The sequence below is a fragment of the Pseudophryne corroboree genome, chromosome 7 (genome assembly GCF_028390025.1).
Source record: "Pseudophryne corroboree isolate aPseCor3 chromosome 7, aPseCor3.hap2, whole genome shotgun sequence".
In the NCBI taxonomy this organism is placed as follows: domain Eukaryota; kingdom Metazoa; phylum Chordata; class Amphibia; order Anura; family Myobatrachidae; genus Pseudophryne; species Pseudophryne corroboree.
Genome location: NC_086450.1, coordinates 66,253,407 through 66,280,328, shown reverse-complemented (window position 1 = coordinate 66,280,328; position 26,922 = coordinate 66,253,407). Strand labels below are relative to the sequence as shown.

The window sequence follows — 26,922 nt, the reverse complement described above, 5'->3', positions numbered from 1 at the left end:
GGGCCCCCACCGTGCCTGAGTCCGCTTGTAAAGCCCCAGCGTCATGCTGAAGACTTGGCAGAAGCGGGGGAGGGCTTCTGCTCCTGGGAAGAGGCTGCCTGGTGCAGTCTTTTTCCTCTTCCTCTGCCCCGGGGCAGAAATGAGTGGCCTTTTGCTCGCTTGTTCTTATAGGAACGAAAGTACTGAGTTTGAAAAGACGGTGTCTTTTTCTGCTGAGAGGTGACCTGGGGTAAAAAGGTGGACTTTCCAGCCGTTGCCGTGGCCACCAGGTCTGATAGACCGACCCCAAATAACTCCTCCCCTTTATAAGGCAATACTTCCATATGTCGTTTGGAATCTGCATCACCTGACCACTGTCGCGTCCATAACGCCCTTCTGGCAGAAATGGACATCGCACTCACTCTTGATGCCAGGGTGCAAATATCCCTCTGTGCATCACGCATATATAGTAATGCATCCTTTAAATGCTCTATAGTTAATAAAATACTGTCCCTATCCAGGGTATCAATATTTTCAGTCAGGGAATCCGACCAAGCCACTCCAGCGCTGCACATCCAGGCTGAGGCGATTGCTGGTCGCAGTATAACACCAGTATGTGTGTATATACCTTTTAGGATATTTTCCAGCCTTCTATCAGCTGGCTCCTTGAGGGCGGCCGTATCAGGAGACGGTAACGCCACTTGTTTTGATAAGCGTGTGAGCGCCTTATCTACCCTAGGGGGTGTTTCCCAACGTGCCCTAACCTCTGGCGGGAAAGGGTATAGTGCCAATAATTTGTTAGAAATCAGCCGTTTTTTATCGGGGGAAACCCACGCTTTATCACACACCTCATTTAATTCCTCTGATTCAGGAAAAACTACTGGTAGTTTTTTCACACCCCACATAATACCCTTTTTTGTGGTACTTGTAGTGTCAGAAATGTTCAATGCCTCCTTCATTGCCGTGATCATGTAACGTGTGGCCCTACTGGACATTACGTTTGTCTCCTCACCGTCGACACTGGATTCAGTATCCGTGTCTGGGTCTGTGTCGACCATCTGAGGTAACGGGCGTTTTAGCGCCCCTGACGGTGTCTGAGACGCCTGAACAGGCACTAACTGATTTGCCGGCTGTCTCATGTCGTCAACAGTTTTTTGCAAAGTGCTGACATTGTCACGTAATTCTTTAAATACGACCATCCAGTCAGGTGTCGACTCCCTAGGGGGTGACATCACTAACACAGGCAATTGCTCTGCTTCCACATCATTTTCCTCCTCATACATGTCGACACAATCGTACCGACACCCAGCACACACACAGGGAATGCTCTGATAGAGGACAGGACCCCACTAGCCCTTTGGGGAGACAGAGGGAGAGTTTGCCAGCACACACCAGAGCGCTATATATATGCAGGGATAACCTTATATAAGTGTTACTCCCTGTTATAGCTGCTGTATTATATATTAGCTGCCAATAGTGCCCCCCCTCTCTTGTTTTACCCTGATTCTTGTAGCAGGACAGCAGGGGAGAGTCAGGGAGCCGTCCTTCCAGCGGAGCTGTGAGGGAAAATGGCGCTTGTGTGCTGAGGAGATAGGCTCCGCCCCCTTCTCGGCGGCCCTTTCTCCCGCTTTTTTCAGGAAAACTGGCAGGGGTTAAATGCATCCATATAGCCCAGGAGCTATATGTGATGCATTTCTTTAGCCATATAAGGTTTTTATAGTGTTTTATTGCGTCTCAGGGCGCTCCCCCCCCAGCGCCCTGCATCCTCAGTGACCGGAGTGTGAAGTGTGCTGAGAGCAATGGCGCACAGCTGCAGTGCTGTGCGCTACCTTATTTGAAGACAGGAACGTCTTCTGCCGCCGCTTTCTCCGGACCTCTTCGCTCTTCTGGCTCTGTAAGGGGGCCGGCGGCGCGGCTCCGGGACCCATCCAGGCTGAACCTGTGATCGTCCCTCTGGAGCTAATGTCCAGTAGCCAAGAAGCCCAATCCACTCTGCACGCAGGTGAGTTCGCTTCTTCTCCCCTTAGTCCCACGATGCAGTGAGCCTGTTGCCAGCAGTACTCACTGAAAATAAAAAACCTATTTAAACTTTTACTTCTAAGCAGCCCAGGAGAGCCACCTAGCATGCACCCTTCTCGTTCGGGCACAAAAATCTAACTGAGGCTTGGAGGAGGGTCATAGGGGGAGGAGCCAGTGCACACCAGCTAGTCTAAAGCTTTTACTTTTGTGCCCAGTCTCCTGCGGAGCCGCTATTCCCCATGGTCCTTACGGAAGTCCCAGCATCCACTAGGACGTCAGAGAAAATAAGAATTTACTTACCGATAATTCTATTTCTCATAGTCCGTAGTGGATGCTGGGGACTCCGAAAGGACCATGGGGAATAGCGGCTCCGCAGGAGACTGGGCACAAAGTAAAAGCTTTAGGACTAGCTGGTGTGCACTGGCTCCTCCCCCTATGACCCTCCTCTAAGCCTCAGTTAGGATACTGTGCCCGGACGAGCGTACACAATAAGGAAGGATTTTGAATCCCGGGTAAGACTCATCCCAGCCACACCAATCACACCGTACAACTTGTGATCTGAACCCAGTTAACAGCATGATAACAGAAGGAGCCTCTGAAAAGATGGCTCACAACAACAATAACCCGATTTTTGTAACAATAACTATGTACAAGTAATGCAGACAATCCGCACTTGGGATGGGCGCCCAGCATCCACTACGGACTATGAGAAATAGAATTATCGGTAAGTAAATTCTTATTTTCTCTAACGTCCTAGTGGATGCTGGGGACTCCGAAAGGACCATGGGGATTATACCAAAGCTCCCAAACGGGCGGGAGAGTGCGGATGACTCTGCAGCACCGAATGAGAGAACTCCAGGTCCTCCTCAGCCAGGGTATCAAATTTGTAGAATTTAGCAAACGTGTTTGCCCCTGACCAAGTAGCTGCTCGGCAAAGTTGTAAAGCCGAGACCCCTCGGGCAGCCGCCCAAGATGAGCCCACTTTCCATGTGGAATGGGCTTTTACAGATTTTGGCTGTGGCAGGCCTGCCACAGAATGTGCAAGCTGAATTGTACTACAAATCCAACGAGCAATCGTCTGCTTAGAAGCAGGAGCACCCAGCTTGTTGGGTGCATACAGGATAAACAGCGAATCAGATTTCCTGACTCCAGCCGTCCTGGAAACATATTTTCAGGGCCCTGACTACGTCCAGCAACTTGGAATCCTCCAAGTCCCTAGTAGCCGCAGGCACCACAATAGGCTGGTTTAAGTGAAATGCTGAAACCACCTTAGGGAGAAATTGAGGACGAGTCCTCAATTCTGCCCTGTCCGTATGAAAAATTAGGTAAGGGCTTTTATAGGATAAAGCCGCCAATTCTGAGACACGCCTGGCTGAAGCCAGGGCTAACAGCATTACCACTTTCCATGTGAGATATTTTAAGTCCACAGTGGTGAGTGGTTCAAACCAATGTGATTTTAGGAATCCCAAAACTACATTGAGATCCCAAGGTGCCACTGGAGGCACAAAAGGAGGCTGTATATGCAGTACTCCCTTGACAAACGTCTGAACTTCAGGAACAGAAGCCAGTTCTTTTTGGAAGAAGATTGACAGGGCCGAAATTTGAACCTTAATGGACCCTAATTTGAGGCCCATAGACAGTCCTGTTTGCAGGAAATGCAGGAAACGACCCAGTTGAAATTCCTCTGTAGGGGCCTTCCTGGCCTCGCACCACGCAACATATTTTTGCCAAATACGGTGATAATGTTGTATGGTTACATCCTTCCTGGCTTTGATCAGGGTAGGGATGACTTCATCCGGAATGCCTTTTTCCTTCAGGATCCGGCGTTCAACCGCCATGCCGTCAAACGCAGCCGCGGTAAGTCTTGGAACAGACATGGTCCCTGCTGGAGCAGGTCCTTTCTTAGAGGTAGAGACCACGGGTCTTCCGTGAGCATCTCTTGAATTTCCGGGTACCAAGTCCTTCTTGGCCAATCAGGAGCCACGAGTATAGTCTTTACTCCTCTCCTTCTTATGATTCTCAGTACTTTTGGTATGAGAGGAAGAGGAGGGAACACATACACTGACTGGTACACCCACGGTGTTACCAGAGCGTCCACAGCTATTGCCTGAGGGTCCCTTGACCTGGCGCAATATCTGTCCAGTTTTTTGTTGAGGCGGGACGCCATCATGTCCACCTTTGGTTTTTCCCAACGGTTCACAATCATGTGGAAGACTTCTGGGTGAAGTCCCCACTCCCCCGGGTGAAGATCGTGTCTGCTGAGGAAGTCTGCTTCCCAGTTGTCCACTCCCGGAATAAACACTGCTGACAGTGCTATCACATGATTCTCCGCCCAGCGAAGAATCCTTGCCACTTACATCATTGCCCTCCTGCTTCTTGTGCCGCCCTGTCTGTTTACGTGGGCGACTGCCGTGATGTTGTCCGACTGGATCAATACCGGCTGACCCTGAAGCAGAGGCCTTGCCTGACTTAGGGCATTGTAAATGGCCCTTAGTTCCAGGATATTTATGTGAAGTGACGTTTCCATGCTTGACCACAAGCCCTGGAAATTTCTTCCCTGTGTGACTGCTCCCCAGCCTCTCAGGCTGGCATCCGTGGTCACCAGGACCCAATCCTGAATGCCGAATCTGCGGCCCTCTAGGAGATGAGCACTCTGTAACCACCACAGGAGAGACACCCTTGTCCTTGGAGACAGGGTTATCCGCTGATGCATTTGAAGATGCGATCCGGACCATTTGTCCAGCAGATCCCACTGAAAAGTTCTTGCGTGGCATCTGCCGAATGGAATCGCTTCGTAAGAAGCCACCATCTTTCCCAGGACCCTTGTGCATTGATGTACTGACACTTGGCCAGGTCTTAGGAGGTTCCTGACGAGGTCGGATAACTCCTTGGCTTTCTCCTCCGGGAGAAACACCTTTTTCTGTACTGTGTCCAGAATCATCCCTAGGAACAGCAGACGTGTCGTCGGAATCAGCTGCGATTTTGGAATATTTAGAATCCATCCGTGCTGTCGTAGTACTACTTGAGATAGTGCTACTCCGACCTCTAACTGTTCTCTGGACCTTGCCCTTATCAGGAGATCGTCCAAGTAAGGGATAATTAAGACGCCTTTTCTTCGAAGAAGAATCATCATTTCGGCCATTACCTTGGTAAAGACCCGGGGTGCCGTGGACAATCCAAACGGCAGCGTCTGAAACTGATAGTGACAGTTCTGTACCACAAAACTGAGGTACCCTTGGTGAGAAGGGCAAATTGGGACATGGAGGTAAGCATCCTTGATGTCCAGAGACACCATATAGTCCCCTTCTTCCAGGTTCGCTATCACTGCTCTGAGTGACTCCATCTTGAACTTGAACCTTTTTATGTAAGTGTTCAAGGATTTCAGATTTAAAATGGGTCTCACCGAGCCGTCCGGCTTCGGTACCACAAACAGCGTGGAATAATACCCCTTTCCCTGTTGTAGGAGGGGTACCTTGATTATCACCTGCTGGGAATACAGCTTGTGAATGGCTTCCAATACCGCCTCCCTGTCGGGGGGAGACGTTGGTAAAGCAGACTTCAGGAACCGGCGAGGGGGAGACGTCTCGAATTCCAATTTGTACCCATGAGATACTACCTGCAGGATCCAGGGGTCCACTTGCGAGTGAGCCCACTGCGCGCTGAAATTCTTGAGACGGGCCCCCACCGTGCCTGAGTCCGCTTGTAAGGCCTCAGCGTCATGCTGAGGACTTGGCAGAAGCGGGGGCGGGCTTCTGTTCGTGGGAAGAGGCTGTTTGCTGCAGTCTTTTTCCCCTTCCTCTGCCCCGGGGCAGATATGAGTGGCCTTTTGCCCGCTTGCCCTTATGGGGACGAAAGGACTGAGCCTGAAAAGACGGTATCTTTTTCTGCTGCGAGGTGACTTGGGGTAAAAAGGTGGATTTTCCAGCCGTTGCCGTGGCCACCAGGTCCGATAGACCGACCCCAAATAACTCCTCCCCTTTATACGGCAATACTTCCATATGCCGTTTGGAATCCGCATCCCCTGACCACTGTCGCGTCCATAATCCTCTTCTGGCAGAAATGGACATCGCACTTACTCTTGATGCCAGAGTGCAAATATCCCTCTGTGCATCTCGCATATATAGAAATGCATCCTTTAAATGCTCTATAGTCAATAATATATTGTCCCTGTCCAGGGTATCAATATTTTCAGTCAGGGAATCCGACCAAGCCACCCCAGCACTGCACATCCAGGCTGAGGCGATTGCTGGTCGCAGTATAATACCAGTATGTGTGTATATACTTTTAAGGATATTTTCCAGCTTCCTATCAGCTGGTTCCTTGAGGGCGGCCGTATCAGGAGACGGTAACGCCACTTGTTTTGATAAGCGTGTGAGCGCCTTATCTACGCTAGGGGGCGTTTCCCAACGCGCCCTAACCTCTGGCGGGAAAGGGTATAATGCCAATAATTTTTTAGAAATTAGCAGTTTTTTATCGGGGGAAACCCACGCTTCATCACACACCTCATTTAATTCATCTGATTCAGGAAAAACTACGGGTAGTTTTTTCACACCCCACATAATACCCTTTTTTGTGGTACTTGTAGTATCAGAAATGTTCAAAACCTCCTTCATTGCCGTGATCATGTAACGTGTGGCCCTACTGGAAAATACGTTTGTTTCCTCACCGTCGACACTGGAGTCAGTGTCCGTGTCAGTGTCTGTATCGACCTGAGGTAACGGGCGTTTTATAGCCCCTGACGGTGTTTGAGACGCCTGTACAGGTATTAACTGATTTGCCGGCTCTCATGTCGTCAACAGTCTTTTGTAAAGTGCCAACACTATCACGTAATTCTTTCCATAAGACCATCCAGTCAGGTGTCGACTCCCTAGGGGGTGACATCACTAACACAGGCAATTGCTCCGCCTCCACACCATTTTCCTCCTCATACATGTCGACACAGCGTACCGACGCACAGCACACACACAGGGAATGCTCTGACAGAGGACAGGACCCCACTAGCCCTTTGGGGAGACAGAGGGAGAGTTTGCCAGCACACACCAGAGCGCTATATATATATATATATATATATATATATATATATATATATAGGGATAACCTTATATAAGTGTTTTTCCCTAATATAGCTGCTGTATATATTAATATGCCAATTTAGTGCCCCCCCTCTCTTGTTTTACCCTGTTTCTGTAGTGCAGGACTGCAGGGGAGAGTCAGGGAGCCTTCCTCCAACGGAGCTGTGAGGAAAAAATGGCGCTTGTGTGCTGAGGAGATAGGCTCCGCCCCTTTTTCGGCGGCCTTTCTCCCGCTTTTTTGTGGAAAACTGGCAGGTGTTAAATACATCCATATAGCCCAGGAGCTATATGTGATGTATTTTTAGCCATTTAAGGTATTTTCATTGTGTCCCAGGGCGCCCCCCCCCAGCGCCCTGCACCCTCAGTGACCGGAGTGTGAAGTGTGCTGAGAGCAATGGCGCACAGCTGCGGTGCTATGCGCTACCTTATTGAAGACAGGACGTCTTCTGCCGCCGATTTTCCGGACCTCTTCACTCTTCTGGCTCTGTAAGGGGGCCGGCGGCGCGGCTCCGGGACCCATCCATGGCTGGGCCTATGATCGTCCCTCTGGAGCTAATGTCCAGTAGCCTAAGAAGCCCAATCCACTCTGCACGCAGGTGAGTTCGCTTCTTCTCCCCTTAGTCCCTCGATGCAGTGAGCCTGTTGCCAGCAGGTCTCACTGAAAATAAAAAAACCTATTTAAACTTTTACTCTAAGCAGCTCAGGAGAGCCACCTAGATTGCACCCTTCTCGTTCGGGCACAAAATCTTAACTGAGGCTTGGAGGAGGGTCATAGGGGGAGGAGCCAGTGCACACCAGCTAGTCCTAAAGCTTTTACTTTGTGCCCAGTCTCCTGCGGAGCCGCTATTCCCCATGGTCCTTTCGCAGTCCCCAGCATCCACTAGGACGTTAGAGAAAATTATATCAATTAACAAAGCAGGCTATACACCTGAGCTGAACGGACTATGTGTTCCTTCCCCATGCTACTGACCTACAGAGGAGCAGTTTTATGCATTTTCTGTTCATGGTCTAGCTATAAGCACACAGTCACATATGAGACTAGCGGGACTGTGTTCAATTAAACGCACTGTAAGCAAATAGGTTATTAAATCAAATTTCTTCTCACCTGAAGTGCAGAGTCAGAAACCATGTCTAGAAGTCTCTCAACAGCAGTACGCAAACGTTGGCTCATCCGTACGATCTTGTCCTCATTCTCCAGACCCACTTCCAAGCTTCCCAACACACTGTCACATATGTATTCTGACAGCTCACAGCCCTCATCAGTAGACATCAGACTGTGCTCAGTCATAGTCTCACAGTCCGGACTCATGCGATGTTTCTCACCGGCTACGGAGGAAATCAGAGTGTGACATGCTGCAGGACTTGCATTCCTTATATTAGAGATTTATACAGTCACTATATAGTAAAGTGTTTTCGCTGTATATTTCCTGCCATATATTTTAAAATGCTCCCCTGTATAAAAGGGGCTTGTTCATTGCCTCTTCTCAGCAGGTATAATATCAGTTTAATATATGTACAGAATTTTACATATTCGAGGTGATTAGTGCCGGATGGGCGTTTAACTGATCACCCAGTAAGAAATGTCCAGCTAAAATCTACAATGTGCTCTGGATGGGGAATTATCTGTAACACAGGCAGTGGGGACTTTGGAACATTGAAAAAAAAAACAAAAGGATTACGTGTTCCAGATTACATTCTTTTTGCCAGTTTTCAATGAAATGGGGCCTGAGACTCTCAGATATTCTCAGGACCGGACTTACTTTCTACTTGCTTATGCTTGAGAATAAATCAGTAATGTTATGCATTACATGGATTGCTTCTGGCACGTGAAGATTGTATTTTATTTAAGATACATAAACCCAGAAGTCATTGTACTTCTTTTTCTACAGACTCCTTGCTAAAATAATAAACTCATACCTGGCCTTCTGAAACTTTTTAAGCTAGAGCTTTGCTGCTAAAACAAAAAATGGCTTGGAGGGGGGACATAGTAGGGGAGGAGCTAGCCACTACACACGGTGAGATCCTTGCTACGCCCGATTTTCACTTGTGATTTCCCTTGAACTCCCTGGAGCCCAGATAGCACAGATTTTGACTAACTTTGCTTGAGATATGGACTATGTGTGCTTACAATTTTGGCTTATGTGAGATTTTGGCTTATGTGAGATGTCATTGACATGTGAGATGAACTAGATAGTACACCGATCTAGCAAGGATTGACTTGCCTGCACAGTCTATCTTTTCTTGCGATGCCGACCTGGCGGGACCGCTCATCGGGATCGAATTGGGATTTTCACCTTGCGATCTGCACTAACTTTTCTTGCGATTTTGACTATATAGTCAAAATCGAAAGAAAATATCTCACCGTGTGTACGCACCCTTAGAGTTTTAAAGTGCTAGCTCCCAGTTACTGCCTACTATATCCCCACTGTAACTGCTCTCCAGTGTCCCCCTAGTGGATGAAGGAGAAAAACTCCTTGACTGAAAGTCATGATCCACGGTCTCAGCCCCATTCAGCAGATTCCCAGCTCAGCCATGTAGCTAGGACTTCTGGTGATTACCTTTGATGCTGCAGGGAGGACGTGAGGAGCTGGGGAGATACAACTCAAGTTCTAATGGTTTCATTAGGAGCGCTGCATCAGATCTCAGAGAGACCATCACAGTAGTGATGGTTCCAGCTTTAAGAGACACTGTTCGGTAGGATCAAGAGGTGGAGGGGCCCCACCAAAAATACTGTTATTGGGAAGTGAGGGGTATCAAAAGCTTCTTAAAAAATGAAAAGCTTATTTGCTTATCACATAATATCCCCAAATAATATTTTTTAGCACTATTAATCTTCTCTGTGAGAAGCTGCAATTAAGATCATGGAGATACCTGATGACTTTGGTAAAGTATCCAGGCTTTTCTCATCATCCGTTGGAGATAAGCTGTTGTCCAAGCAGACACCAATTTTTTTGCAGATTAGATCCTCTGTGACCAGGGTACTCTTAAGCACATCCGTAAAAATCTTGAGAAGACGCTGACAAGAGTCCTGCAACTTTTTCCTGTAAGGCAAAACAAGAACGCCATGTTTCACTTCACTCTCCACCCTTCTCCCAAAACCACCCAAGCTTGGTAACATGGAATGTTAATGAACGGCACATATTTAAAAAAAAAAAATACTAAATTCATCTAGATATTCTAAAATAACAAATCTGTACAAATATTGAATTTCATAAGGTCTGTCCTCTCAATACGCACAGAGCAGACCTAGCTCCACAAGACCCGGCCGGCCTCCAGGGGTAAGCAGGGGGTGGGAAGACACAGAGTGGGAATTTTGAAAGTCGCACGGAGATATTTTTAAATATTAGAAATTACATTAAATGTTTTTATTAATTGCTTAAAAATATCAAATCAATTCATGTACAACAGATTCCTAGTGATCTCAGGGTAGCTGAAGAGCTAAGTGCTACACACAGGTCCTGCTCCCTTATGCATCAACAGGCACTCCGCGCAAACACACAAACTCACTGTTGCTGATAAGCAGTTTGTGCATCGGACTGCAGCAATGCCACCAAGTGCTCCTCTTCCTGGTTCTCCCTCTCCCTTCTCTGCACCAGCACCTCCATCTGGGACTGCGAAGCGTCCATTTCCTTTGTTAGTACACAGATTTTCTCCTGCAACTGAGGGTTTCGGATCATGGATAAAACAGTCAGTAAACTGAGCATTATCTAGGCATGTTAAACTAAGGATACTGTAGTCCAAAAGGTGACTGCACACAAAGTAGTTCTTTCCCATCCATGCATGTGCTATCTCAGCATCTACTGTATATACCGATCGCCCCTGTTACTCTCTTCTATGAATGATTTGCAAACTTAAGTAAAGCTGTCCAAAAGCAGTTAACGGCACTTCTCACTTCTCAATGCAGAAGGCATTACTCTCCGCTTCACTTCTGGCCCAGTCACCACGACAACAGCTTGGAAGTGTGACAAGCCCAAACACAAGAAAGCTCCTAGCCACCTCCCCACCTCCAGATTCCTTTTACATGCAGCCTGAATAATTAAACAGTCTGACACCTTTAAACATGATAGAGAGTGATGGTTTCTGTTAGGTTTCCATTTGTGCACTTAGGGGGTCATTCAGACCCGTTCGCACGCTGCAATTTTCCGCAGCCGTGCGAACAGGTCAGAACTGCACGCGCGCGCGGGAGGCAATGCGCAGGCACGTCGCTGTGCAGCGACGAAATGAGCGAAGAAAGCGTTCGCGGCGGCGAACACTAGAAGATTGACAGGAAGAGGCCGGCAGGGGGTGTCTACTCACCGTTTTAAAGGCGTGTCCAGGCGAACGCAGGCGTGTCCAGCCGTCTCCAGGGAGGGAGCCTGACGTCCGCTCCGGACAAGATCATTGCACCAGGTAAGTCCTGAGCTGTGTAGAAACTGCAGAAACTTTTGTTTGTGCAGCTCTCTGCACAGCGGTTCGCAGCCCTGCACAGCGAATCCCCCCCCCCCTCCCCTGTAGGCGGTGACTACCTGATCACAGCAGTGCTAAAAGTAGCCTGCTAGCGGTCAAGTCGGAATCACCCTCTTAGTCTGTCTTTTGGTATGTGTTCCTGTATAAATTGGACGTTCAGTGACAACTTAAGAGCTCATACATTTTGGAATTAGAAGAGGTACCATAATAGTCCGTGACCCCAGATTCAGTAGCAATTCTCATAGACACGCAGCATCATTTAAAAGGTCTTTGACCAATGCACTGCACACACCTGTAGTACTTGCGCGTTCGCCTCCCGCAGCTGTTCCATCAAGCGATCTTTCTCCAGCTGATGTTCAGCCTGAACTTTCTCTGCGTCTCTAGTCAACGTCTCTTCAATCTCCTGTAGAGCGGCCTTTTTCTCTGTGTTAAACTCATCCTGAGGAGACACAGAAATAATGCAGCCTCTATCCTTACTTTCAGGTTACCTGCTCAGCGTGTGCAAGGAGTGGAAATGCACAACCATCTGAAATGCAGATTTGAAGGAATAAGTTAATGTTTATACCGTACCTTTAGCACAGTGATCTGTTGCTCAAGCAACATCTCTGACTGACACTTCAACAGCTCAATCTCCTCTTGGAACTGCAGATGCTGCTCCGTTTTCTCCTGTAGATCTGTAGACAGAGCTTGTCGCTGACTATTGAGCTCTGTAATAGTGAGCTGTAGAGGGATATCACTCCGATTAGGAGAGATCAGGATATGGATAAAGGTATAAACGGTGTTAAGCATTGCATGCATAGAAAAAAACTGTGTGGGGACAAACCAGGGGCGGATTTAGGGGTGAGGCTGCCCCTAGGCAAAACAGTAACGGCTGCCCCCACCTGCCTAATCTTATTAATTTTTATTGGTTGGTTATACTCTCTCATTTGGTGATAGCCAATTTAAAAGAATTTTTTTTTAAAAAGCCACTAACTGACTTTTTTTTTATTATTTATACATATTGCGACAGCTTACAAGGGTAGTATGTCCATGTCCTACTCATTTACACACCATTCAAGATGGCATTTTGCAGTTGCTGGTACTTTTTGTGCTGGCGTTACCAACACAAGCATCCAAGTGCCGGAAATTCGCTACTGGGGAGCACTGACCTCCTGTTTCTGCAGGTCCTCTGTCATCTTCTTCAGCTCTGATTGGAGTGTCTGAGTCTGTTGATGAACTTCTGTCTTTTGCAGGTCACGCAGCTCTTCCAGTGCAAGCTTGTTATGAGCTTCCATTCTTAAAACTTCCTCCTGTATAGCATCCAAGGCTTGAAATTTTTCCTCCTCTAGCTGGTAACGTTGCTGATCGAGCTTCTCTTTAAGGTCCTCCTAAAAATAGAAAAGATCCACTTAACCATAAAGAAATTAAAACAGGCTGCAGTTAAAGAGTTTATGCCAACATGAGAGGTGTTAATAGTGATATTCTGATTTCAGAACATCTACATGCTGTATATATTTAAACTCAAGCAAATTGTATTGCAGATGGCGGCAACATTATTTAAAAGGAGTACAATTGAAAACTCAGGTTACTTTACAGGTTCAGTACTGGAACATCTACATGCTGTATATATTTCTCAACTTCTCTAACTCAGGCAAACTGTATTGCACATGGCGGCAATATTATTTAAAAGGAGTACAATTGAAAACTAAAAATAACATCTCCCCCCCCCCCCTCCCCTCCAGATTCAGTACTTCCTCCCTGATATTTTTGAGTAGCAGGTAGCGCTTCCAATGGGAAGCCACTGCCAGGGAAGACACCCAGTAGATAGACTCGTTGGCTAACCTCACTGGGTGTGGTAGATTATACTAGGGAAGCAGCAGCTTCTAGGTAACATCCACCACTGATTACAACTATAAATTATTTTTCTCCCTATGGGACTGCCAGTCTAGACAGTTATCAGCAGACAAGTGCCTCCAATTACCTCAGAAAACAATACATTTATAATACAAACTGTTTTAGAAATATAATTCTTACAGCATATCTATTACTAAGTTTCTTAGAATGGAATACTTTTTCTGCATCTTGTACCCAAAATGAATCGTAGTATGAATTATATAGGCAAAGCAAACTTCGTCCAGAGTGTTGGCTCTCCCTGCAAAAGAATTGCAGCAGGTACAAAATGCAGCTGCCAGCCCCGTTCCAACCACATAACACCCATTCTCTACTCCTTTCACTGGCTACCTGTACGACGGCAAACTTATTTTATTTAAGATTAGCTTACTGATTTTCAACCAGGGCCCAAGGTACCTAAAACAGATTCTGAGTACTTACTACACTCCCCTCGATTACTGCGATCTGTAGATGAAGGACAGTACATAGAATCTCCATGACATTATCTGTGGGTCAAGCTTTTAGATTTGCGTATCTGACTTTGTTCCAGAGGCCTGACCTCTAGAATCACCTGTTTACTCACACATTTCACTTCTATCCCTTCAGTTACTAAAAACACACAACCCAAATGCTCTTAGCTCCCATTTCTGTTAAGTCTATTTTGTAGCCTGTGTTTTTCAAGTGTACAGTACTTGGAGATCTATTGGGAAAAAAATGTTATGATAATTATGGAAGCCCCTAGGAAGATCTGTACAGCCCCACGTGACAATGCAATGTATGGTATGTTTTCAATTTTGGCACCAGTGCAGAATTTGATTAATTTCCATTTAATTTCAACACATTCGGTTCTCATAACCATCTTTGTTCCATTTACTATCAGTTTATAACTAAAATAAAAATTATATACACATTTGGACAATTATTTATAAATGTAAAATTTTGATTTTCTGGATGATGGGCCTCAACAAAATAATTATAATATACCAAGCTACAAGAAGTCTATCCCGGTAGGGCATAGGTTCTCAAACATAGTCCTAGGAACCCCAAAAAGTTCATGTTTTCAAGGTCAGCTGACAGAAGAGCAAGTGAAATAATTAGCTCCACCTATGGATCTTTTAAAATGCGTCAATGAGTAATGCATACACCTGTGCACTTGAATGACCTGAAAAACGTGAGCTGTTTGGGGTCCTGAGGACAGAGTTTGAGAACCACTGCACTAGGGCGGGGATCAGGCTGGAACAGCTGCAGTATTGAGTATCCTATGCATCTAGATGTTTGGTGAACTTTAGAGAAATTCCTACTTGGGCATTCAATTAGACTGGTCGAAAAAACTTCCATTTTCGCCCGTTTTTAGGTCGATTTAAATTTTTTTAGACTGGTCGAAAAATCCGCACAGGCGAAAACCACGTGATTCAGCTAATTTGCCACCAATCCAAGTGCATTGTCGAACTTGTGGGCATTTAATAGTTTTTGGGTCAGTTTTCGCTTATGCCGATTCGACAAAAAAATAAAAATAAAAAACATTGGCAATAATGGATTCAAAAACGGGCGAAAACCCCCACTATAGAATACACCAAGGTCAAACTAGTGCAGATTTTCCTACCGTCAGAAAATTCGTCACTAATTGAATATACCCATATTGGTTAATTCAATCAGAAGCAATTTACATGCGATACCAGCAATGTAGTGCTGTGACGGAGTTCGAACACTGGCAATAGCACCCTACATTGTGCATTTTAACTTACAGTGCCATAGGCGCGTGCAGTAAAAATAGGATTTTAATTACCTACCGGCAAATCCATTTCTCGTAGTCCGTAGAGGATACTGGGGATCCGTTTAGTGCCATGGGCACTTTAAGAATTTGATAGTGTGCGCTGGCTCCTCCCTCTATGCCCCTCCTACCAGACTCAGTTTAGAATATGTGCCCGAGGAGACGGACATACTTTGAGAGAAGGATATGAAAGGATAGTGGTGAGATTCCGAACCAGAACACACAAAGAAGAGGAAAGCCATGCTAACCAAACTTGAAACAGGAACAGCAACAGCTGAACCAAACAACAATACTTAACCAAGTAACAGTGCAGGAAGAACGAAGCACTGGGCGGGCGCACAGTAATCTCTACGGACTACGAGAAAAGGATTTACCGGTAGGTAATTAAAATCCAATTTTCTCTTACGTCCTAGAGGATACTGGGAATCCATTTAGTACCATGGGGAAGTACCACAGCTCCCAAACCGGGTGGGAGAGTACCAAGGTTCCTGCAGAACTGACTGACTGAACTTCAGATAATCAGAGGCCAAAGTATCAAACTTGTAGAACTTAGCAAATGTGTTCGAACCTGACCAAGTAGCTGCTCGGCAGAGCTGTAAAGCAGAGACACTCCAGGCAGCCGCCCAAGAAGAACCCACCGACCTAGTAGAGTGGGCCTGTACAGATTTTGGAACCGGCAATCCTGCCGTGGAATAAGAATGCTGGATAGTGAACCTGATCCAGCGTGCAATGGACTGCTTCGTAGCAGGACACCCAATTTTATTGGGATCATAAAGAACAAACAGTGAGTCCGATTTTCTGTGATGAGCTGATCGCTTTACATACACCTTCAAAGCCCTCACAACATCCAAAGACTTTGAAGTAGCAGAGGTGTCGGTAACAACCGCAACAATAGGTTGGTTGATGTGAAACGCAGACACCACTTTAGGAAGAAACTGCTGAGTTTTGAGTTCAGCTCTGACCTCATGGAAAATTAAATAGGGGCTCTTGTGAGACAACGCCCCCAGCTCAGACACACGTCTTGCTGAAGCCAAGGCCAACAGTGTGACGGTCTTTCACGTCAAATATTTTACGTCTACCTCCTGTAACGGTTCAAACTAGTCTGATTGGAGGAACTGCTGCACCAAATTGAGATCCCAAGGTGCCGTGGGAGGCACAAAGGGAGGTTGGATGTGCACAACACCTTTCAAGAACGTCTGGACCTCAGGAAGAGAAGCCAATTGTTTCTGAAATAAAATGGATAAGGCCAAAATCTGGACCTTTATGGAGCCCAAACGTAGGCCCACATCCACTCCCGACTGCAGAAAAAGCAGGAAAAGTCCCAGATGAAATTTCACCGCAGAATATTTTCTGCTCTCACACAAAGACGTATTTCTTCCAAATACGGTGGTAATGTTTGGATGTTACCCCCTTCCTGGCTTGGATCATAGTCGCGATGACCTTGTTAGGGATGCCTCTCCTGGCTAGAATCAGCCGTTCCACTTCTATGCCGTCAAACATAGCCGTGATAAGTCTTGAGAGTACTGTTGCAGAAGATTTTTGCGAAGAGGTAGAGGCCACGGATCTTCGAGGAGCATCTCCAGAAGGTCCGCGTACCAGGCCCTTCTTGGCCAGGCCGGAGCAATGAGAATTGCTTGAACCTTTTCCCTTTTTATTCTTTTCAGAATTTTTGGGATCAGAGGAAGTGGAGGAAACACGTACACCATCTGACAGACCCATGGAGTCGTCAGAGCGTCCATTGTCACTGCCTGTGGGTCTCTCAACCTGGAACAATACCGCTTGAGCTTCCTGTTGAGACGAGAGGCCATCATGTCGATTTGTGGACATCTCCATCGACGTGTGAAGGCCCCACTTACCCGGGTGCAGGTTGCGACTGCTGAGGAAGTCTGCTTCCCAGTTGTCTACTCCCGGAATTAAGAACGCTTACAACGCCACAGCATGTTTTTCTGTCCAGAGGAGAATTCTTGGCACCTCCGACATTGCTGCTCTGCTTTTCGTTCCGCCCTGTCGGTTTATGTACGTCACTGCTGTCACATTGTTCGACTGGACCTGAATGGGCCGATATTGAAGCAGATATGAGGCCTGCAGAAGGGTGTTGTATATAGCCCCGAGTTCCAGAATGTTGATTGGAAGGATGATTCCTGACTTGACCATCACCCCCTGGGTGACTGCTCCCCAACCTCTGAGGCTAGCGTCCGTGGTTAGCAGAATCCAATTTTGAATCCCGAACCGTCGACCCTAGATTAGGTGAGAAGTCTGTAGCCACTACAGAAGGAAGATTCTGGCCTTTGGCAAAAGATGGATCCTCTGGTGCATATGAAGAAGTGATCCGGACCATTTGTCCAACAGGTCAAGCTGGAGGGGACTTGCATGAAACGTTCCGCACTGAAGAGCCTCGTAAGAGGCCAACATTTTCCCCAGAAGGTGAATGCATAGATGCACAGATATCCGGGTTGGTTTCAGGACATCCCGTACCATCGACTGGATTACCAATGCCTTTTCCAACTAAAGAAAAACTTTCTGCGACTGTGTGTCCAGTATCATTCCCAGAAATGGGAGCCTCTGAGTTGGCTCTAAGTGAGATTTCAAAAGATTTCGAACCCACCCATGATCCAGGAGAAGTTTGGTTGTGAGGCCAATGCTGTTCAACAACCTCTACCTGGACGGAGCTTTATCAGAAGATCGTCCAGGTACGGAATTATGTTCACTCCCTGCTTGCGAAGGAGAAACATTATCTCTACCATGACCTTGGTGAACACCCTTGGTGTCATGGAGAAACCAAAAGGTAGGGCCTGGAACTGGTAGTGACAGTCCTGCAGTGCAAATTGTAGATAAGCCTGGTGAGGAGACCCGATCGGAACGTGAAGGTACGAATCCTTGATATCCAGAGACATAATGAATTCCCCTTCCTCCAGACCGGAGATCACTGCTCTCAGAGACTCAATCTTGAATTTGAACACTCGTAAGTACGGGTTCAACGATTTTCGATTCAAAATCGGCCTTACCAAACCGTCCGGTTTCGGTACCACAAACAAGTTGGAATAATATCCATTGTTTTGGAGATGGAACTGGAACAATGACCTGAGTCTGTACCAGTTTTTGAATGGCATCCTGTAAGGTTATACTTGCCTCTTGTGAAACTGGTAAGCCTGATTTGAAGAATCTGTGAGTTGGGAGTTTCTGAAACTCCAGTCTGTAGCCCTGGGAAATAAGACCATGCTGTCCAGATGTGACTGAAATTTTTTAGTCGGGCTCCCAGCTGCCAGTCTTCGAGGCATCGCGGTCCACCATCATGCTGAAGGCTTTGAGGAAGCAGAGCTGGAGCTCTGTTCCTGAGAACCGGCAGTTCCTGGTTTGCGTGGTTTACCTTTGGCGCCTCTGTTGGCTGCAGAAGATCCTCTGACTTTGCCCTTAAACTTGGCTGCCCGAAAGGACAGTACAGTAGGCCCTGAGTAGGTCTTCCTGGTTGGGGGAGCTGCAGAAGGAAGATATGTGGACCTACCCGCAGTAGCCTTGGAGATCCATTTGTCTAGTATGTCTCCAAATAAGGACTCTCCTGTGAAGGGTAGGACTTCGACGCCTTTCCTGGAGTCCGCAGCCCACTGGCGTAACCATAAGCCCCTGCGAGCTGAAACTGCTATAGCAGTGGTACGTGCATTAATCAACCCTACCTCTTTTATGGCTTCCACCATAAAGTTTGCAGAGTCCTGCATATGTTGCAGGAGTAAAACAATTTCCCACTAGATAAGGAATCCAACTGCTCAATTAGGTTACATGACCATTTAGCAATGGCTTTAGTAATCCACGCACATTCTACAGTTGATCTATGGACCACCCCAGCAGCCGTGTACAAGGATTTGAGTGTAGTCTCAATTTTACGATCAGCAGTGTCTTTCAGGCAGGCTGCACCAGGGACAGGTAATACAATTTTTCATGACAACATGGACAATGATGCGTCCACTATCGGTGGACTTGTTTTCCTATCCCCAGGGAGGAAAAGGAAAGGATGAGAGTAACCTATTAGGGATTTGAAATTTCTTATCAGGATTAACCCATGGTTCTTCAAACAGGGTATTCAATTCCTCTGACACGAAAAGTGACTGAGGGCTTCTTTTTAACATTAAAATAAGATTCATCACACTCCTCTGCCACCTTATCAGGAATTTGCAGAACATCTCTGATAGCCTCTATAAGAGCCTCTATTCCCTGTGACAGAGCAGCATCCCCCAACTCGAGTCCATCTCCCCCTCTTGCATGTCTGACCCTCCAGCATCAGAGTCAGACTGCAGGATATGGGCAGGGGACTGAGACGCATGTTTGGGGACTGAGTCGCTATTCATAATCTCATCCACAGACTGTCTTAAGTATTGCGTCTCTTTCTCATGGCGGGACAATTTATTAGAGATATTGGAAATCATTCCTTTAATGCAGGGCTGGCCAAACCGGTTCTCGAGATCTACCAACAGTTCACATTTTCCAGACCACCTAGCTGGTGCACAGGTGTAGTCATTACTAATTAAGATGTGCTGCATTCATTACTAACTGACAATTCTACAGATCTCCAGGAGGCCTGGAAAACATGAACTGTTGGTAGATCTCGAGGACCGGTTTGGCCAGCCCTGCTTTAATGGAATCAAGCCACGCTGGTTCAGCCCGGTTAGCCTGAGAAGGTGCACTACACCGAGTACATAGCAATGAGCTCTCTGGGGGAGAGGAACACTCAGCCGTAAATGAAACACACTCTTTGCCAGAAACACACACACACACACACACACACACACACACACACACAGGAAAGGTTAAAATCTGTGGACAGAGTCTGGAGACGCAATCCGCCCCGGTTAGAAGCTGTGCGTCTCCGTACCCTCATGGCGCCATAATGGCCAGCGACCCGCTAACCGGTACGCCGGCTTAGTACTCACCACTCTTCTTTCTTCTGGCTCTGTTAGGGGTGGAGGCGTGCTGCGGGAATGTACGCTCACCGTGGTGGGGCTTGCGAATAGTTACCTCAGGAGCTAACGTCCTGTCAGCGGGGAACGGGACCATTAACCCTTCAAGAGGTTGGGCCGTCCACCTCCCCTCCTAAGTCCCACGAAGCAGGCAGGCTGGTGCCATCCAGACCTGACGGAAAATAAATGCAGAAAACGCTTCAGGAGCTTCCATTAGCATGACTGGCTCCTCCGGGCACGTTGTCTAAACTTAGTATGGTAGGAGAAGCATAGAGGGAGGAGCCAGCCCACACTATCAAATTCTTGAAGTGCCCAAGGCTCCTAGTGGACCCTTCTATACCCCATGGTACTAAATGGATCCCCAGTATCCTCTAGGACGTAAGAGAAATGTACGATTTGCACACATTGCACCGGAATGTGCGATCTTACATTGTAGCTTGCTGAATTGTGCCATATCGTCTGTGGAGGAATGGAAAAGAATAAAGCACCTCACTGGTGAGTGGACACACACCCTTCTAATATGTTACACATTATCTTCCTAGAGGAATCTAAACTGCAGAAGTTGCAAAACAAATCAAGCGTCAAATGCAGACCATAGCAACACACTCCACTGAAATCAGTCTTCTGTCTGAACAAAACTAGGATGGTGATGAATAAACTGGTTTCTACAGTAAGTACTGTATAGTAACAAAAATAAATCCAGAACCAGTGAATGATTTTGGTTAACAAGTTGCTTCATATTTAGAAAGGCTGAAATTCGTCTTACTCAAGTCAAAGAAAATGGTTTATGTAGGATAGGGGAGCCGTGGGAGGTCAGCCGGTCACTGAGTGGTGCACAGTACCCACAACCTGAAGCTGGGTACACAGTAGAACGATGCATCTCCCAGTGACGCTATAAAGTGATGTAGCGGTACACACTGCACTATCCAGTGTACCATGGTGTGACGTATCATTACAGCATGTATGTAACTGCATTCCGTTGTTCATTGCTTCGGCTACTGTGACGTGTAGGACATAGGATGGGAAGATGCAATGAACGACCACGCTATACAATGCATACGATATATTATTCCAATCAGTGTCGGAATGATATATTGCTTAGTGTGTACCCAGCTTCACCATGAAGCTGCTGGATGCACTTGGAAACTATATAAAATGAAAAAAGGCCACAGCCTGTTGGGCACACTCTGAAATACTGTAACACCCTACATAATAAAAGGATAACGCTGCTCCTCACCTCTATGGAGGGAACTCAAGTGTCTTGCACACCCAGCGGCCACTAGATGCGCCTGATGGAACAATTCAAGCGTTGCTCCGTTCGTCCGCGCACAGCCGCCGGCGCTGACATTATTATGTTGTTCCGCCATTTTGACGGGCTGGTAACTAGTTTACAGTAGTTATGGTTATGACCAAATAGTGAGAGGTTTAGTAATAAAAGTTGCTAGGCAGAGCAGAAGCTTATACTCGGCTGTTATAAGACATTTCAGACTGAGGGATTGCTCAGTCATGTAAGCAGCAATCCTTCTTTACCATTTTTAAAAACAGAAATGTGAATTTGGTGTGATAGTACGCAGAAAAGCGTCCGAGAAGGAACTAGCATGCAAATCTTGCAAATGAGAGACAACTAAGGCACATGGCCTTCAGGCAGACACTAGACTTACTAGATTTAAGAGACCATTGGAAAGACTGCCTAGCAGTGTTGCAGCATTGTCCCACAGTTGTCAGCTGATGAAGCTTTAGGACACACTACACAATAGGCCAGATTCGTATTTGGAAGCAACAAAAAAAAGCCAGTAACTGTGCGTTTGGCCAATAACAAAAACAATGTTGTGCCACAGTTGGGGCAGATGTAACACGTGCAGTAAGATTTGGGTGGGGGGTGTCTAAACTGAAATGTAAATTTATGTGTTTAAAATAAAGCAGCCAGTATTTGTGGGCTACATGCAAGAGCAGCCAGTGCTTACCTTGCACAGTAAATTATAAAGGAACACACCAACAAGTTATGGTTCCATTCAGAATGATTGTCTGTCCTAAAGCTGGTCACAAATAGTTAACAATGGGTAGAAATCAGTGATGTCCCTGGTAGAAATCTCATACGACCAAAAGTGGGTACTCGCTACAAGATGCGCACGATATCGGCTAATCGTTTTCATCAAATGTCAGGCAGTAGGTTATCCGTCGGAAAGGACCCAACAGCAATTGAATATAACCCATAGCTGCTTTATTTAAGCCCGATTCTTTTTCAGGTCTTGTAGTCCATCAAAAATAGGATTTTAATTACCTAACGGAGAAAACGATTTACCGGTAGGTAAAATTAAAATTTTATTTTCTCTAGCATCAATATTGGGAAATCTAGTACGATGGCGACGTCCCAAAGCTTGCATAACAGGTGGGAATGTGCGAAGACTGCTGCAGTACCGCCTGCCCAAACTGGGTATCCTCTTTGGCCAGGGTATCAAACTTGCAGAACTTAACAAAAGTGTTCTTCCCCGACTAGGTAGCAGCTCGGCATAGCTGCAAGGCCGAGACTCCACGGGCAGCCGCCCAGGAAGAGCCCACCGATCCTGTAGAGTGGGCCTTTAGAGACTTAGAAACAGGTAAGGCTGCAGACACAGAGGCCTGTTGGATAGAAAGCCTAAGCCAACAAGCAATGGACTGCTTAGAAGCAGGACAGCCCTTTTTCTGTGCATCATAGAGCACGAACAAGGAATCCGTCATTCTGATGTGAGCAGTTCGCTTGACATAGATCTTCAAGGCTCGCACAGCATCCAAATGCCTCCGGAGGAGCAGAGGCGTCAGAGCTGGACAGAACCACAATAGGTTGATACAATGAAACGCAGAGACAACCTTCGGCAGGAACTGTGGCAGAGTCCTGAGCTTCGCTCTGTCCTCGTAAAAGACCAAGTAGGGACTTTTACATGATAAGTCCCCCAATTCTGAGACACGTCGAGCAGAAGCCAGGGCCAGTAACATCACTGTCTTCCACGTGAGGTACTTGTCTTCTACAGTCATCAAAGGTTCAAAGCAGGAGGACTGTAGAAATCCCAACAGTACATTCAAATCCCAGGGTGCCGTGGGCGGCACAAAAGGAGGCTGTAGGTGGAATACCCCTTGCAAGAAGGTCTAAACTTCTGGCAGTAGAACCAATTTCTTCCGGAAGAAAATGGAGAGAGCTGAAATCTGGACCTTAATGGAATCCAGATGTAAGCCCTTATCCACACCAGCCTGCAGGAAACTTAAGAAACGGCCCAAGAGAAACTCTGCAGGTGGATACGTGCATTCCTCGCACCAAGAGACATATCTTCTTCAGATATGATGATAGTGTTTTGACGTCAGAGGTTTTCTGGCCTGAACCATGGTAGCAATAACCTTTTTGGAAAGGCCCTTGTGAGCTAGGATGTTCCGCTCAACCTCCATGCCATCAAACGAAGCCGCCGTAAGTCTGTGTAGACGAACGGTCCTTGTTGAAGAAGATCTCTTCGCAGTGGTAGAGGCCAAGGGTCTTCAACGGATATGTACAGAAGATCCGCATACCACGCCCTAAGGGAGAAATGGGAATCGGAGGGAAATAGGAAGACCAGCCGGTAAGGCCAAGACGACATCAGTGCGTCCACTGCCCTAGCCTGAGGGTCCCTGATTCGTGAACAATACCAAGGAGCTTCTTGTTGAGTCGAGAAGCCATTGTGTTGATTTGTGGCAGCCCCACCAGTAGATGATCTGCTGGTGGAGACCCCACTCCCCCGGGTGGAGATCTTGATGACTCAGGAAGTCACTTCCCAGTTGTCCACTCCCGGAATGAAGATTGCGGACATCGCTCTTGCATTTCTTTCTGCCCAGAGGAGTATCCGTGACACCTCTCGCATACTGACTATGCTTTTTGTCCTCCTTGTCGATTGATGTACGCCACTGCTGGGGCGTTGTCCGACTGTACTTTGATCGCGTGATCCCTGAGCAGAGGAGAGGCATGAAGCAGAGCATTGTAGATCAGCCGAAGTTCCAGAATGTTGATCGGAAGGAGACCACCTGCCCTGGAATTGCACCCCTTAGGTGACAGCTCCCCATCCTCGGAGACTCGCATATATCGTGATGAGGGTCCAATCCTGAATCCCGAAACTCCTGCCTTCTAGGAGATTGGAGGACTGTAGCCACCACAGGAGGAAAATCCTGGCCTGAGGTGATAACCGAATCATCCGGTGCATCTGCAGATGTGATCCGGACCACTTGCTCAGGAGATCCAACTGAAATGTTGTGGCATGGAACCTCTCATATTGGATCGGCACGTATGAGGCGACCATCTTCCCCAACAACCCTTATACAAAGATGGATGGACACCCGAGGAGGTCAGTGTATCAGGCGGACCATCTCATGAAGTGTTCTTGTCTTGTCCTCTGGAAGGAACACCTTCTGGCCCACAGTATCCAGCAACATTCCCAGGAACAGTAGCCGCTGAGTTGGCTCCAGGTAGTACTTCTGTAAGTTGAGGATCCACCCATGTGTGACAGAAGTTGGATAGTGCGGGCGAAATGGAGCAATAAAAGTTCCCTGGATTTTGCCTTTATCAGTAGATCTTACAGATAAGGGATCACATTGACACCATGGACCAGGAGCTGGAAATCATCTCCGCCATCACCAATATCCTTGGAGCTGTGGACAGGCCGAAGGATAGAGCCTGGGAACTGGCAGTGATCGTCCAGCAGGGCAAACCTCAGGTATGCCTGATGAGATAGCCAAATCGGAATATGAAGGTAGGCATCCTTGATATCCAAGGAAACCATTAATCCTGTTCCTCCAGGTCTGCAATCACTGCTCACTAGGATTCTATTTTGAACTTGAAAACCTTTGAACTTGAGATTCAAAATGGGTCTTACCAAACCGCCCGGTTTCGGTACCACAAACAGGTTGGAGTAATAACCTGCCTCGTTGTAGCATAGGTACTGGAACAATGACGTTGGACTGGACCAAGTTTTGGATGGCCTGTTGCAATGTAACCTGCATATCCTTCAAAGCTGGTAAACTTGATTTGAAAAATCGTTAGGGAGGAGCAGCGTCGAACTCCAGCTTGTAGCCTTGAGAAATGAGATCCTTGACCCAAGTATCCTGGCAGGAAGACTCCCAAACGCTGCTAAAATTATGCAGTCGTGCTCCCACCTCGAGATCCCCTCGGGGTGGGTGGGCACCGTCATGCCGAGGCCTTAGAGGAAGCAGAACTGGTGGTCTGTTCCCTGAGAGCCGATGCTTGCAGGTCTTCTTGACTTACCCTGGTGCCTCTATTCGCATTGGAGGCACCTCTGGCCCTAGATCGAAACCTGTTAGATCGAAAGGACTGTACAGACGGCCCATGTAGGAGTATCTCGCCAGCGGAGGCGCCCAGAGAGGAGAAACGTGCATTTCCCAGCTGTGACTTTGGAATACATGTACCCAACTCGACCAAAAGAGCCATTCCCCCAAAAAGGTGAGGGATTCCACACTGCGCTTTGATTCTGCGTCCGCAATTCACTGACGCTACCACAAAGCCCTGCATGCCGACACTGCCATGGCAGAGGTCCTAGCATTAATATTACCCATTTCCTTGAGCGAGTCACACAGGATGCGTGAAGTGTCCTGAATGTGCTTAAGGAGGGTCACCATAGTGACCAGAGGCATAGCCCCAGAGAGGCCCTCTTGAATTTGAGTAGCCCACAAGTGAATAGCATGGGTCATGCAGCAACCTGCTATAACCGGCCTTTGCGACACACCTGCTTGCCATGCAAATAGATTTTAGCGTAGTCTCTATTTTCCAGTCCCTAGAATCCTTTATGGTAATGGAGCCCAGGGCAGCAGCACTGCCTTTTTGGACAGTCTAGAGACTGATACATCAACCTCTGGAGTTCCTCCCAAAACTTCCTACCCTCAGGAGCAAATGGAAAGTGCGCAAAAACTTTGACACTTGAAATTTTTTGTCTGGATTTTTCCAGGCTAATTTGAATAGGTCATCTAACTCTGCAGAATAAGGGTAAGTGACATTAGGCTTGTTTTGTTGTTAAGAAAAATGACTGCTGTGACGCAGTATCCTCTAGAGGAAGCTTTAAGACGTCCCGTATAGCCAAAATGAAGGGTTGAATACCCTGAGCAAAAATCGGAATCCACAAGTCCTCCCCATCCTCATCAGTATCAGAGAGTAAGGCAGGTAAACCACGCTTTTGTGGACCTGCATGAGAGAGGGGGGGGGGGGGGGGGGCTGTGTATCTGCCCTAGCAGCTTAATCTGCAACAGCCTGTTGTAGTAGCTGAGTTTTCTGTACATTAGCAGTGAGCTGGGATGATATATCAGACATCATAATTTTTAGAGACCCTAACCAGGAGGGCTCTGGACCCTCTCCCACAGACCCTTCACTGATTTGGGAGATTGGCTGCACTGATCACATGAAACAGAATCAGATGATAATGGAGAGAATCTGGTGTGGCATACACTGCACAGCTAGTGTTTACCCATGTTTCACCGTAAACACACACAGACTGTTATACTTGCAAGCCTGCCTTACTGTATGTGAGGAGAGAGAGAGAGAGAGAGAGAGAGAGAGAGAGAGAGAAGAGAGAGAGAGGGGGGGGGGGGAGAGAGAGAGAGAAAGAGAGAGATAGATAGATAGACAGACTCTGGTGTGTCATACACTGCACAGCTAGTGTTTACCGATGTTTCACCGTAAACACACACAGACTGTTATATTTGCAAGCCTGCCCTTACTGTATGTGAGAGGAGAGAGAGAGAGAGAGAGAGAGAGAGAGAGAGAGAGAGAGAGAGAGAGAGAGAGGGGGGGGGAAGAGAGGGGGGGGGAGAGGGG

At 47.1% G+C, this 26,922-nt stretch overlaps 1 protein-coding gene across 1 annotated transcript in view; it reads right to left on the bottom strand.

Moving 5' to 3' along the window:
• PCNT (pericentrin) overlaps positions 1–26,922 on the bottom strand; it is a 474,261-nt gene that overhangs the window by 290,671 nt on the left and 156,668 nt on the right. The window contains exons 18-23 of the mRNA XM_063933256.1: positions 12,665–12,883; positions 12,087–12,236; positions 11,809–11,955; positions 10,578–10,729; positions 9,942–10,111; positions 8,176–8,396 (exon numbers count right to left, since the gene is read on the bottom strand). Of these exons, the coding sequence (XP_063789326.1) occupies positions 8,176–8,396; positions 9,942–10,111; positions 10,578–10,729; positions 11,809–11,955; positions 12,087–12,236; positions 12,665–12,883 (1,059 nt within the window). The remainder of the gene's footprint in view (positions 1–8,175; positions 8,397–9,941; positions 10,112–10,577; positions 10,730–11,808; positions 11,956–12,086; positions 12,237–12,664; positions 12,884–26,922) is intronic.